The 13,989-nt window shown below is 41.2% G+C and overlaps 1 protein-coding gene across 3 annotated transcripts in view; it reads left to right on the top strand.

Annotated features, from left to right (window-relative positions):
• CBFB (core-binding factor subunit beta) overlaps positions 1-13,203 on the top strand; it is a 40,620-nt gene extending 27,417 nt beyond the window's left edge. For all 3 annotated transcript variants that reach the window (XM_030457964.1, XM_030457963.1, XM_030457965.1), the window contains exon 6: positions 12,803-13,203. In XM_030457964.1, the coding sequence (XP_030313824.1) occupies positions 12,803-12,871 (69 nt within the window). In that variant the 3' untranslated portion in view covers positions 12,872-13,203. The remainder of the gene's footprint in view (positions 1-12,802) is intronic.
• The last annotated feature ends 786 nt before the right edge of the window (positions 13,204-13,989 follow it).

The following is a 13,989-nucleotide window of genomic DNA, read 5'->3' as shown; positions in this document are numbered from 1 at the left end:
TACAGACTAGTTTTGTTTTCCTCTCACTTTTTCCTTACTGGCAGGAAGTCTTAACTCCTGTCCTTGTTTCTCTGGTCTTGTTCTTTGTTTCGTTAGGGCCCCACAGTCTTGAATCTTGCTCTTTCTTGGTGAGAGCAGAAATTACTGGGATCAAGAAAAGAGGAGCCAGAAAAGTGAATGGAAACCAGCTGCTCTGAGATGTCAGAAAGGCAAGAGCTGTGAGGACAAGCAATATACATACAGAGAGTTGGCAACTTAAGGCAGGCAGAGAATAGGAAGAAAACTCTGTTTCCTACTTTTTGCTTCCTCAGGAAAGCCTGGCCATGCTGTAGTCAAATATGATCAATCAGATGCTTGCCAGGTTTTTAGGATATTTGGTTATTGTTATTACTAAGCTATTCTTCTGGCATCTTTACTAATCACTGAGATCATTAGACAGATTCTCTTACCTTCCAAGTGCAATTGGAAGATGCTGAGCATGGGACTGAGAGAGGAAAGAAGGCAGATGCAGAGAATTATCTCCCACTCCTTGAAGGCATGGCTAGTGTGTCTCTCCATGGATACACTGATGTGGCCAGGTCAGGTGTCAGCTGTATCACAGTTAAACCTTTCCTTGGTGGCCTTGATACCCCTGGGTCCTCAGAGCAGCAGCTGGATTTCCTGAATCATTCTGTCTGTCACCTGCATCTGCTTAGAGGTTTGGTTCAAAGGGAAGTAGAATTCATGAAGATCTCTGTCAGCCTGCCTTAATTTTAACAAAACTGTAGAAATTTCAAGCCTGGCTTTGTCCTTGACCTTAATTTACTTCAGGCTTTTCTTGATTTATTTTCCTTTAGTCTCCTTCTTTCCCACTCCTGATGCTACAAAAAGGAAGCCAGGTGTTTACTGAATGCTGAAGCTTAAAAAAGAATGAGGCTTCCTGAATTAACTTCTGGAGTTTTGTGAGGCTTATTCTGCCCTCCAAGTGTAGAAAACACTTATTTGCAACTAGGATGTGGAAATCCTCTTTAAATTAACAGTGAGATTGAGGTAATACCAAGCATCTGGGGCTTCATGACAGACAAAAACTTGTGACACTGAGACACGGCAAGCAACACCTCTGGCCAGCTGCAGGAGATGGATTCAATATCTTCTGAAAAAGCTGCTATTCATAATGCAGCAGGAAGTTGCTAATAAATTTTGTCCTTTTTAGCTGCCAGTCCCCACTTTCTCTTAAGCCAATGATAGCCATTGTCCCAGCCCTGGACAGGGACTGGAGCAGATCACCTACAGAAAGGAACAAAAGGAAAAATTGCTGACTTGAAATGTTTGAGCAGAACTAAAACCATTGTCAAGGGTACTTGAAATTCATGTGATGTCAAGTGCAGATTTTAAATAATTGCAGTATGTTTTGTTATGCATGCTTTATTTTTTATTTTATTGTGCATGTTTAATATGTATAACCAGCAGATAATTTACTCAGTTACTTGTAGTTCTGTTAATTGGTTTTCACATTTCATTTTTTCATTTGTGTGTTTGGGGAAAGACATCCTGGCCATGTTTCTGGGGTGTTTACAGAGCTTTTACACTCTGAATCTTAGGACTGCATAAGAATGAGGATCTTTTGGGATAGGGGAGAGAACAGGTAGACTTGTAGTGAATTCCTAAGGAGGATTCGGCTTTCCAAACCATTCATTTTTTCCCTGGCTTTCACTTCAGTTATAATCTAAAGCAGAACCAAAGGAACTTCAATCAGCAAGCACTTGAAGAAGTAGCTTGGAATGATCATACAGGAGTCTTAGTAGAAAGTAATGCCTAAAATATGCATTTTCATGTTTGTATTTGTGGCCTGTATTGGATTTTCCAGTGTTAATATGCTCAGTCAGCTTAGAAATAGGGTTGCTTTGTTGTTCCCTTCTGATGACTGCACTGCTGTCAGGTGTCAAAATATTAATCCAAACTGTATTGTGCACTCTTAGGTGATTTCCAGAGGTCAAATTGGGGCCTTTGGTTGCACTGCAGAGACAGACAGTATGTGAAAGTTTCTACAGGGCATCTAGAAGATGTGGGTTCTTAGTGTACTGAGTAAATTTTGATGTATGTTACACTACACAGGGATGGAGATTCCCTCAGCAGAATCTTTTTGGTATGAAATGTATACCTTTCACCATTAATGAAAATTAAGAATTTTTCTTCCCTGCAAAGCTTGGCACAGACAGGAAACCTCAGAACTGCCAGAGCTGGAACAGGATCTCACGAGTGTTAATGGTTGTTTTAGGAATTGCAGCATTGCATAAATTCAAGATATTGCAGACAGTAGGATTACAGCTGAAATGCCTTTAATAGAGACCAGATTCTGCTTCAGTGGGGAGAGGGAAAGGGAATCCTTGCAATATTCTACCCACTCCCATCCAAAACAGAGGCGCCAGCTCTTTGGAAAAATTTATCCATCCAAAGCCTGGCAGCATATGAAAATGATCAACTTCAGTTCTTTATTTATACAGCTTTCTGTGTAGAAAAGATTCCCTGCTTTAAATCTCTCTGTAGACTTCTAAAACAAAGCGGTTTATCTGCCTAGGAAAGATTAATGAAGGCTGTGGAAAAGAGTTTAAAATGGCTTTTTATGGCAGTTGGATATTAGATTGGTGATGGCTTGGAGGGGGGTAAAATATCAAGTGTAGTAATAGCTTAGGAATCATCACTATACTAAATATCATTTAAAGTATCTTTAAAAAAACCCCCAACCAATTAATAAATAAAAGCAACAACAAAACCAAACCCCACCAACAAAACCCCTTCATAGTGCCGTCAGGCTTCTTTGCCTTTCATTCATCATGTACCCTCTCTTATTGGCAAATTCATTAGCACATAATATTTATGTGCAGTTACAGTATTCCCCTCATGTAAATAGACTATAAGTGGATTTAGGGGTTTTCATTTAAGTTTTCAAATGCCTCCAGATTGAACTGTGTTCTGTTGCATTTTTAACATAGTTTCATTTTTAATACAAGAAGCTTGTGGGGTTTTCTAGCAATTTCTGTAGCTTAGTCACATCAGATGCCCTAAATCCTGCCTCACTGTTGAGGATTCTCCTGTTTCAAAGATGCTTTTGAAGTCAGTGAGTGTATTTAATACCTTCAAAATTAATAATGTATTTTGATAGCTTTCACTTTTACAAAAATGTTGGAATGTTGAGACAGTAACTGTTTAATGAGACACATGAAAAAAGACCTTATCCTCACTTAAAGGCTCTTGTAAAAATGAATGAAGCTTCTTAAGTTTAGGGACATTGAGCTGCTTGGAAAACTTGGATTTTTTTAATAGCTTCAGAGCAGCTGAACAGAGCAAAGTTCTCTTTCCAGGAGTAAGCAGCACACCACAGGGATCTTGGTCACAGGTAATTTAAGGAATTTATTCTGGAGCCATTAAGCAGGTGTAGGAACTGGGACCCTTTTTGTTTCATTTTGCAAACTACTAGAAAAGTGAGGAGGCCGAGGGGATATCAGTGAGGTGGGTGCTCAGTTTTCATTATCTCTTTGTCCCCTTGGTCAAGAGCATCAGTACTGGTGTGTTCTCCTCTTTGCTGTGGTTGCAGTGTGAGACACCAAAGCTCAGTGTCAGGATGAGAAGTGTTCTGCAGAAATTGCTGTGTGGTTGGCTGTTGGATGGATGTGCTTGAATCTTCCAGTAAAAACTTGTATTCTGACTTCTGGCCAGAGCAGCATGATGCAAGATGCCCCAGGCTTTCCAGAGTGACTCTGAGAGAATCAAACAGCCTCCCACTGGTGAAAGGAGAATAGAGTAGGAATACAGTGTGTGCATTCCAGACAAGCACCTGCCAGCTTTTCCCTGGAGCAGAAGGGATGCAGCAGTGAATTCTCAAGGGGAGGGATCAAGCCAATAGGCTGCCTAGTGTGTTGCTGTGTGCAGATAGTTTTTGGGTTGTTTTTTTTTTTTTGTGAAGGTTTGTGTTGTAGAGGCAAAGTAATAATTTCACAACTGAAGTGATCAATTTCATAGAATCACAGAATGGTCTGGGTTGGAAGGGACCTCAGAGATCATCAAGTCCAACCCTTGATCCACTACTGTTGCAGTTCCCAGCCCATGGCACTCAGTGCCACATCCAGGCTCTTTGGAAAGATCTCCAGACACGGAGAATCCACTACTTCCCTGGGCAGCCCATTCCAATGCCTGATCACCCTCTCCAGAAAGAAATTCTTTCTCATCTCCAACCTAAACCTCCCCTGGCACAACTTGAGACCCTGCCCTCTTGTCATAGAATCATAGAATCATAGAATTAGCCGGGCTGGAAGGGACCTCAGAGATCATCTAGTCCAACCCTTGACCCACCGGAGCAGTTGCTAGACCATGGCACTGAGTGCCACATCCAGTCTTTTTTTAAATGTCTCCAGGGACGGAGAATCTACCACCTCCCCGGGCAGTCCATTCCATAGCCTAATCACCCTCTCCGTGAAGAAATTCTTTCTAATATCTAACCTAAAGCTCCCCTGGCACAACTTAAGACTGTGTCCTCTTGTCTTGTTGAAGGTCGTCTGTGAAAAGAGTCCAGTTCCCACCTCGCTACAGCCTCCTTTCAGGGAGTTGCAGAGAGTGATGAGGTCTCCCCTGAGCCTCCTCTTCCTCAGGCTGAACAGCCCCAGCTCTCTCAGCCTCTCCTCATAGGGCCTGTGCTCGAGTCCCTTCACCAGCCTGGTTGCCCTCCTTTGGACCTGTTCCAGGACCTCTACATCCTTCTTAAACTGAGGGGCCCAGAACTGGACACAGTACTCGAGGTGTGGCCTAACCAGCGCTGAGTACAGGGGAAGAATCACCTCCCTGGACCTGCTGGTGACGCTGTTTTTGATACAGGCCAGGATGCCATTGGCCTTCTTGGCCACCTGGGCACATTGCTGGCTCATGTTCAGTTTCTTGTCGATGCAGACTCCCAGGTCCCTTTCTGCCTGGCTGCTCTCCAGCCACTCTGTGCCCAGCCTGTAGCGCTGCATGGGGTTGTTGTGGCCAAAGTGCAGGACCCGGCACTTGGCCTTGTTGAACCTCATCCCGTTGGAATCGGCCCAGCTCTCTAGTCTGTCCAGGTCCCTCTGCAGAGAGTCTTGCTGAGAGTTGCCTGGGAAGAGAGCCCAACCCCCCCCTGGCTCCAGCCTCCTTTCAGGGAGTTGCAGAGAGTGATGAGGTCTCCCCTGAGCCTCCTCTTCTCCAGCCTCAACACCCCCAGCTCCCTCAGCCCTTCCTCACAGCAATTCTGCTGGATCCCTTCACAGCCTCCTTGCTCTTCTCTGGACCTGCTCCAGCACCTCAAGCTCCTTCCTGAGCTGAGGGGCCCAGAACTGGACACAGGACTCAAGCTGTGGCCTCACCAGGAGTGCTTAGTTTGTCCTGCTCTTGTTGCTCTCCAGTTTAGCTACAGATCCTTTACCCAGGGGTGGGTTGCATCTCTTCTCAGTCTCCCAACACAATTTGTTCAGACACCGTTTTTAAAATGCCTTATTTTTTCTGTTTTGTTTTCATTTCCCATGTTACTGCCACGCTTTCTTTTAGCAAAACCATGAGTAAAGAGGCAAAGTGGTTTGCTGTTCCCTGAAACAGTCTAGCCTAGCAATTTGTCTGTTTGTGGTCTTGTGCTAAATATAAATTGCATTAATGGCTAAGCAGAGCCATTTTAGGGAACTGCATGAAATTCTCATTTTAAAAAAATCTTCATTTTGCTGAAAAAAAACCCCAAAGAACACCAACCCCATTCCTAAAACTTCTGGAGTAAAAATTTGTATGAGCATTTAATACTCAGTCCCACACTATGTTTCTGTGTATTTTCACTGTTTGTTGGGAATTGAGTTGAAACAGGAGATAACTTGTTTAATTTCATTGTGCTGAAGTTGTGACCTGTTGGAAAATAGGCTCAATATTTGTGACAGACAGATAAACAGTTCAGAATTGAACCAAAGGCATGGGACTGACTGTCCTATTCTTCCAAGGTTTTAGGTAGTGAAATTACTGTCCCTTTTAAAAAAAGTATTTAAGGTGACAGTACTAGTATAAAGAAATAATTATAAGTATTTTGCCAAGTGTAACTTCCTTCAGAAGAAACATAGATCCAACAAGATTAATTTTTTTTCCTTATGAAACTGACTTTTGAGGGTTTTTTCCCTGAAAAATTAACCTAGAATGAATTCAGTTGCTACTCCCTGTATTCACTGTCCAGACTGACAATGATGTGTAAAGAGAATTACATTGGCTTCTGCTTTTAGAATGTGAGGGAAACCCAAACTGTTAATGCTTCATAGGCAGTGGGAATATGAGCATATCCACGATTTGTTGAGATTCAGGATGAATCCAACATAATTTAGAGGAAATTATTAAAGCATGGTCGTATGTGTTGCCTCAAAGGTTTCTCCAGTGTGAGTACATACAAGTAGGCCAGTAATGTTATGACAAGTTTGGTTCACAAGATTTTTAAATAGTTGGTGTTTGTGTAAGAGTGCTGTGGAATGCACATATCAGGGAAACCATTTATGCTGCACAGAATCAGTGCTGATTGTAGCAGAGAGATCAATCTTGCAAATCAGGGAATACTGTAATGCAAGCATCTTCTTTCAGTCAATGAAGGTTAGAAAAGGGCTGAGCAACAGAGGAATATTGTCTGGAGGCAATCAATATTAATTATAAATTTATAACCTTTATACCAGCCTTCAAAAGGCAGCATTTCAGACTTGTTTTTTTTTCCCTTGGGAAGGAGCTTTTCATACAAAAAATTTGAGCTTCTACTTGAAGAGCTCACTCTGTTGCCATACTTTTTCCTCTCTTGGATTGCTCTTGTCTTAGCCCAGTTACCAATACCAGCATCAGTAGCTTCATTATGGATTTTAAACAAAGATGCAGATGTCAGGAACTGGCAAGCAAATTCTGCATGTCAGCCTGGCTGTGCTCTGTAGCTCTCCAGCACTTGGTGATGGGAGAGCAGACTCAGCACATAACCCATTTGATGTCTTTTTAGTGAAGGGTTCCCAGTTTCTAGGCAGTAGATGGGTGGAAGCTTGAAATCTTGATGAAGCCTTTTTTTGTATGGCCTTTTAGCATCGAGTTCATAACAAGTCATTACTTTAGTCTGTCATCCAGATCTCTTACCAAATTCCAGAGAGTGTTTTCCATTATGTGCATAATTTACATGGTGCTTGAAAGATCAAGGCTACCTTCCCAGGTTCGAGAGAGGAAAAAAAAAAAAAGGTGAGTGCTAAATGGATGTTTCCATCAGCAAACAAAGCAACTCCAAAGGAAGGTGGTAAAAATCATCTCCTCTGCTGTCTGCCAGCAGCTTAGAGGAGCTGTATCTGGCAGTGATGAGATCCCTTTGGCACTGGAGCTGAAATAATCCTGAGAAGTGAAGGCTGAGAATCTCTTTTCAACTCCCCCCCCAGGACCTGAAAGCATACAGGGTGCTTCATCAGGGTATAACGGTGACACAAATTTTGATTACATGCAAGCTGCCTTTCTTCTGATGTGGTAGTGGCCTCTTTTTGCTGACCTCAGCTGACTTTCCTCATCTCTACTCTTCTGCTGAGTAAGAATAGTTGAAATGGAGGCATGGCCAGCATTTTAACTATGTTCACATGCTGTAGGAGAGGCTGTTCCTTCACCAGCAGCTCAGAGAAGAGCTTTCCATTTGTCCATTTGTTGTTTTTCTTGATGGGGGTCTGCCAGGACTAATGTGGGTGGAGGTGTGCTTGATGGTGGCTGGTCATTTTTCCAAGTATTGCTTTCTTTATTTCAGAGCTTTTTTTGTTTGGATACTTTTTTTTTTTCCTCCTGTGGTTGTATGCTTTTTAGAAAAGTATCTGCAGTTTTGGTTTTTTTAATCCTTTTCAGGAGGCTGACAGTCTTAAGAGAATCCAAATGTTCACTGTTTAGTTTTTTCATAACATAGCCTGATTTTTTTTCACTTAATAAATTACAGATGACAGATGCCAAGGCACACAGTGCATCTGCTCTATCTCTTTCAGCAGCATGGAGTTGCCAGAATGCAATTAAAGAACTGCAGTGGAGTTGTCCATGGAAAGATTTGATTTTGGCTACTTCTTCAAATTACATGATTTTTCCTCTCCTTCTCCTCCTCCTCTTCACCAGTGTCCCAGGTTTTATCTGCAGTGCATGCTGCTCTTCTTGTGACTTCCCAATTTTGCCTGCTGGATTTTTTAAGTGGTTCTTTGAAATGAAAGGCCATCTTCAGAGCAACCACATTCATAGCATCCTCACTAAATTAACTTCCAGCTTCCCTGGTTCTGCTTTCTCAGAGCTGCCATGTAGACCCCATGGTGGGACTTGCATGATGTTTTTCTGAGGAGTTCATGTGCTGAAAGGAGTTGGTTCTGTAGGTATGGCAGAGGTCTCTGAACATGCCCAGGAAGAGGTTTAGGGTACAGGGGCTTTCTCTGGCAGCCTGGGGAGCCTTATTGACACCACTGAGAGTGCAGTCACCTGCAGCATGGGTCAGGATTGAGGAGGATGGTGTCTGACTGTCTGGTAGCTGCTGGAAGAACTGCTTATGTCCTGTCTTCCTGAATTATTGTTTATTCTTAGATCTTTTTTACCTGTTGTTTATTCTTAGCTCTGTTTTACCTGAGTGCTCCAGTAACAGATGTAAACGCTCCATGATCCTTGTCCAAGAGAGACACAGCTCTAAGTTTTGAATTGATGACTTCAAGCTTTGCAATTTATTGAGAAGAAAATTAATATAATACAGCTGTTACTGCATTGTCCTCTTGATATGACTGTTAACTCATACCAGTTAGCCTATATTTATGCTTGGGAAAAGCTCAGAGCCAACAGGGTTGAGGTGAGAAGTGGATGAGTATTGCAGAAGGTACTTTTTGTGTTTGTTGGCCCTCAAGTCAAAATTATTTTATTAGTAACTTTTCCTGCTGTTTATTTCCCCTGGGGTACCAGCATAATGAGCTCTAGACTATCATGTTATAGGAGGCTTTGAAATGTTTTCTTTTTGCTAGATAGCTTCCTGCACTTCTTTCAGTCAGTCATCATAGCATCTCCAGCATGAATGGTTTGAAATGGCTTGTGGCCAGTTGTAATTCCTTCACTATTGCAGAAGATTTGCATGGATTTGTCTGCTGAAAGTCCAGTGTGAATTATTTTGGGGTATTGAAACTTCCAGTGTGTGTCTACTGCATTTAACTCTTCCAGGATAGTTGGAAGGCAACTGGCAGTGTTGGCTACAATACATCTTTTGTTTTAGGAACGTTACAGCTGTGGTGGGACCTGGGCACTGTTTTAAAAGTTTTTCTTGCAAACAAGTATTTGTTACCCTTTCACTAAATAGCAGATAAATAACATTAGAAGTGGTGCTCCCTCACAATTAGCATTTGGCTGATGCATGAAATATGCTGAGATCAGATGAATAGCTCCTGTTTTCTCATGACTCATTATGCCTTGACTTGAGGCAGAGTATTCCATTTCCCAGTGGTTAAAGATAGATGCTTCTTTCTGAATTGGAGCAAAGCTTCTCAGTCTATGAGAACCTGAGAACCCTTATTCACTGAGGGTAATTCTGATGCTGCTGCAAGGGATTGTAAGGGATGCATTTCAAAAAATGCAGCAGATGCTGCAATTTGGGAGACTGAAGAGCTATGCTGTGAGAATAGGAGATCCCAAACTGAAAGAACTCTGGAAATTGCCATTTTTTACATCTGTAAAAGGGAACTTTCAGCTACCTGTAATAGACTGAGGAGAACTAGCAAGTAGTACCTCACTGGCAGTCAAACTCCTCCTCTAAGTGAGTGTTAAGGATTTTCTGGCACTTCTTGTGAGAGCTCAATTTTGCCCATTGTCAGTGGACAAAAACAGAGCCCAGCAGCTGATGCTCTACAGTGCACGTGCTGTGTACATACAAGGTGAGTCCTCCTGTCTATTACAGGTGTTTATTTTTTAGATACATGCATATATGGTGCTTTTAGATATTTTTTCAGCATGTAAAGCCCAGTTTCAGTGGTTAGGTACTAAGCATGAGTGCCCTGACAGGAGGATGTCTGGTGCTTCATATGTGCAGCAGAAGTGAAGGAGGGTGTCCCAGTGGGACAGAGCTGTCCCTCCACATTGCAGTTGCTTGTGTAAATCCCCACTTACTCAGATGCAAAATTACACCTTTATCCACACACACTGGTGTAAGATACTGTAATGAATGCTTTCATTACAGCTGAGGGTAATTTGTCATGCCTTCTGCATATCACTTGAGAGGGGAAATCTGGGAGTTATTCAGTAGTGGCTTCTGCAAACTCCACAAGTAGCAGTGAGGTCATGAATCATGTGAATCCTTTCATATGTTTTGAAAGAAAGGACCACTCTAGGCAGAACATAAATGCAAACCATATGCCCATACCTTGGAATCTTCACTGAAATCTGACAGGAAAATTGCTGTGTGTATGATTTGTTTTCTGAAGAAGGAGCTCTGGTTTTGGAGCAGTAGTATAGCAGCAATTAACTTGCTGGGTTTTTTTATTTAAGTGTAAAAATGTTAGTAAGACTTCAGTAATGCTGAAATACAGTGCATGCCTTTGTTTTTTTGTAGAAAAAGGCAGCAGTTAAAACCAGAAGTCTTTTTGCAGCCTGATCAGTAGGAGAAAAGTATGCAAAGTGGAACTGTTACTCTTTTGTGTTAGTAAAACTCTTAAATTAGTGTGGAAGTACCTATTTAGTCTTGTTGAGCAACTATTTTGTGCTAAGAAAATTCTTAACAGCACTGTTTACTTTTCTGTTGAATTGAAAGAAAAAAAAGAGTACAGACTTTCTCTTACTTTTCCACAGAGATCTTGGTGGTCAAAGCTGAATGACTTGGCTTTTGGGAAATACTGTGCAAAATCTTCATTAAATACCATCTCACACTATTCTGCATCTCTACAAAGAGGGTCAAGAGTTGCTTCAGGGGCTGAAAAGAAAGTGCCTTTTGGTGCTTCAAGCCTTCAGCACTGGATGTGATCACAGCTGTTTGCTTTAGTGTGATTCCTCAGGAAGATCACTGAGAAATCTGTGGGTTTGTGCCTCAGCAGTGGTGTCTGTTGTCATGTTCAGAGTTGTTCTGCACGGAGGCAAAACAAGAGTTTCATTTAGCCAGAGGAACCAAAGCAGACAGAAGATTATTGCATCCCTGAATACCTGAAGTGCAGCCAACAGCAGTACTGGATACTGATAGCAGTAGGTAGCAATTGTAATATTTAAGATAGTGAAGGTGTTTCCAAAACAATAATGACCATATGGCCACTGAGGAAGGTGCTAGAGGGAATTATTTTCTCTGGAAACATGCTGGTGATGAGTGGGATTTATTGAATGAATTGGGTGTACATCAGAGTGTGGGATTATTGCATGTGAAAGGAAAATATAACTTTAAATGGGGATTTAAATCAGAGGGAAGCAGCAGTTGTGTGTTCAGCTGATTGCATGCGGAGCATAAAGTTAGGCAGCAAGAAGAATGATAAGGAAATGAAGAGAGAAAAATATCAATTAGAGAAAATGGTCTTGGCAATATCTGCCCGAGGGTTTGGGAGCTGGCAAACTTTGTGTTTGGTACAGGAGCAAAGGAGCAGGAGGCTGGGAGCTGGGGCAGCTGCTGAGAAGCTTCCTCTGTGTCAGGAACCATGACCCAAGGAGTCCAGAGAACACCTCTGAGCAGCTCTTGGGTCACTGGTAGTCACTGTTCAGGGCACTCTGTGTGAAGGTGGTAATTGCTTAAACTACATATTAGTGCTTAAACTACATATTTCAGTGGCACATCTGCTGCTGCCTCCTTCCACTAAAGGCAAGAAGTCTGTCAAGGGAGAAAAGTGGGGGGTTTTGTGGAGTACTTTTTTGAGCACTGGATGTGGCAGTTTACTGGATCTGGTGAAACTAAGAGAGCTACACTGAGTAGTGCTTTTGTAGTGATGCTTCCCGGCATCTCACAGAATGGTCCTGATGTTGGGTTGGGTAACAATGACAGGCTGAGGAGTCAGCTATTCACTTAGTGTGAAAGACTTGATTATAAAATGTCCTCAAAACCAGCTAGCAGATGCAAGATGTTCCCAGAATCAAAGTCTTAACTTCTAACATTTAAGTATATCAGTGTTTAAGTACCTGCAGCATTTGTGTGTGCAACTTGAAAGCATCCTGCATGTGTACAGGTAAAGTAGATAGGTAGGAAAGTTTTTTACTGTGATTGATATTACTACAGTTAATTTCCTCTCTAAACTGACATCAACTTGAACTGTGTGTGACAGGGTCATTTATTTAAAGAACTGATGTTATTTTTTTCAGTATAAGGGTACAATTACAAGAACCAAAGTTTTCTCAGTTTTCTGTTATTGCACCAAGGAAAAATACCTACTCTGCAGTAAAGCCCCAATTTTTAAGAAGAGTTAAAATGTGTGTCAATATATAGATGAAGCTGCACTAGTTTTTATCATGTTATAAGTCTCTGTATTCCAGAAAAACCTAAAGTCAGTGTTTCTTACATGAAAATACTGAGGGGAGATATATTTGAAAATTATGTAGCACCAGAGCTCTGTCCCCTTTTAAAGAGAGGATGGTGCCTGACTGCTGAGTCCTTCTCTAAGATTCCTAGTGTTTCTGGGAGATTATTAAATCAGGGGAAGGAATTATTTGATATTAAAAATGCATGCATTGTGTACTGCTTGAAATGTTCAGGTTTTGCCTTACAATTGGTTATCCTGTTAATCATGTGAAAGGAAAATGTAACTGAAGGTATTAAGGAAACTTACAACTTCTAAATCCTATCTTTCTTATCCTAAATATGTCTTTGTTCATACAGGCAAGAAGACAGCAAGACCCTAGTCCTGGATCTAACCTAGGGAGTGGTGATGATCTCAAACTACGTTAATCAAGAGCAGCAGCCATACCAGGGGTCTGCACATCTGCATTGCTTCTACTTGGCAAAGGATTTAATAGAAGACCAGAAACTGTGATAACTGGGTATAATATGGTCTGTTTCCTGACCTGGGGCAGTCAAAATCACCATGAACTGCCATGGTTTGCACTATGTTTATGTTACAATACCTGCATTTCCCATTTTAAGCATGTAGCCAGTGGCAATTGGAAATTTTGTTTTACTATGCAAACTTGTTTTTGTTGGCACTATTTTAGTGAAATGGAAACTTAATGCAGCTATAAAACCATTTTCTCAACTGTAATAAAAATTGTCACTCAAAAATAGGTCAAGATACTAGATTTAAAATGTCTTTTTGTTGGTTTTTTTGTAAACTGCTGGAAGCCAATGCGTTCCAAGCTTAATTTTTTTTTAATATGGGCTTTTGCAGTTTTGATTCTTTATTGTGCTCCTGCTTTATTTTAGATAGGAATCCTTGTATTTCTTCCAGTTTTTTCTTTTTCTCTGAATTTGCAAGACCTTCTTAAAACTGCTGATGTTATTTTGCATTATTTCCAAGTGAAACCCAGTGAATCAGAGCTGTTGGAATCAGTTTTCAAACGCTGTGGGTTTGTAAACATTGCAGTTGCAGTTTTCTTTTAACTGCTACCCATTCATTGGTTCCACTTTATCATTTAAAAAACCTTGAAATGTCTGTTTTTGTGCATTAATGCATTCTGCCCCAGTCTTCTGTCTTGGATTTTATTCTGTATCAAGTGATTTTGGGTGGTATTTATACCCCTGTATATAGCTGAATATTCACTGAATCTCATGGGGAGTCGCAGGCTGGCTTCTGTTTTATTCAGGGATTTTTTAAAATAGTTTTTAAAAGGGATACTGCAACTCTACAATCAGATTCAACAGCATGTTAAACTGGGAACAGAAGTCATCAGCTGCCAAGGTGATCTGTATTAAATCATGTTTCAGATATAGCAGCTTTTAAGTATATTTTATATATTAGGCTTTTTTGTAAAGTTGTGCTGAATGGTGAAAAGTGGAGATAAGGTTGTGTGCAGAAAATATTCTGTGCAAAGGAGACTTCTATTAAATTTTATGCAAATTAAAACTACATT

Source organism: Calypte anna, chromosome 11, assembly GCF_003957555.1.
Source record: "Calypte anna isolate BGI_N300 chromosome 11, bCalAnn1_v1.p, whole genome shotgun sequence".
Taxonomy (NCBI): domain Eukaryota; kingdom Metazoa; phylum Chordata; class Aves; order Apodiformes; family Trochilidae; genus Calypte; species Calypte anna.
The sequence above is the reverse complement of the archived record's forward strand: the minus strand, read 5'-3'. Positions and strand labels throughout refer to the sequence as shown.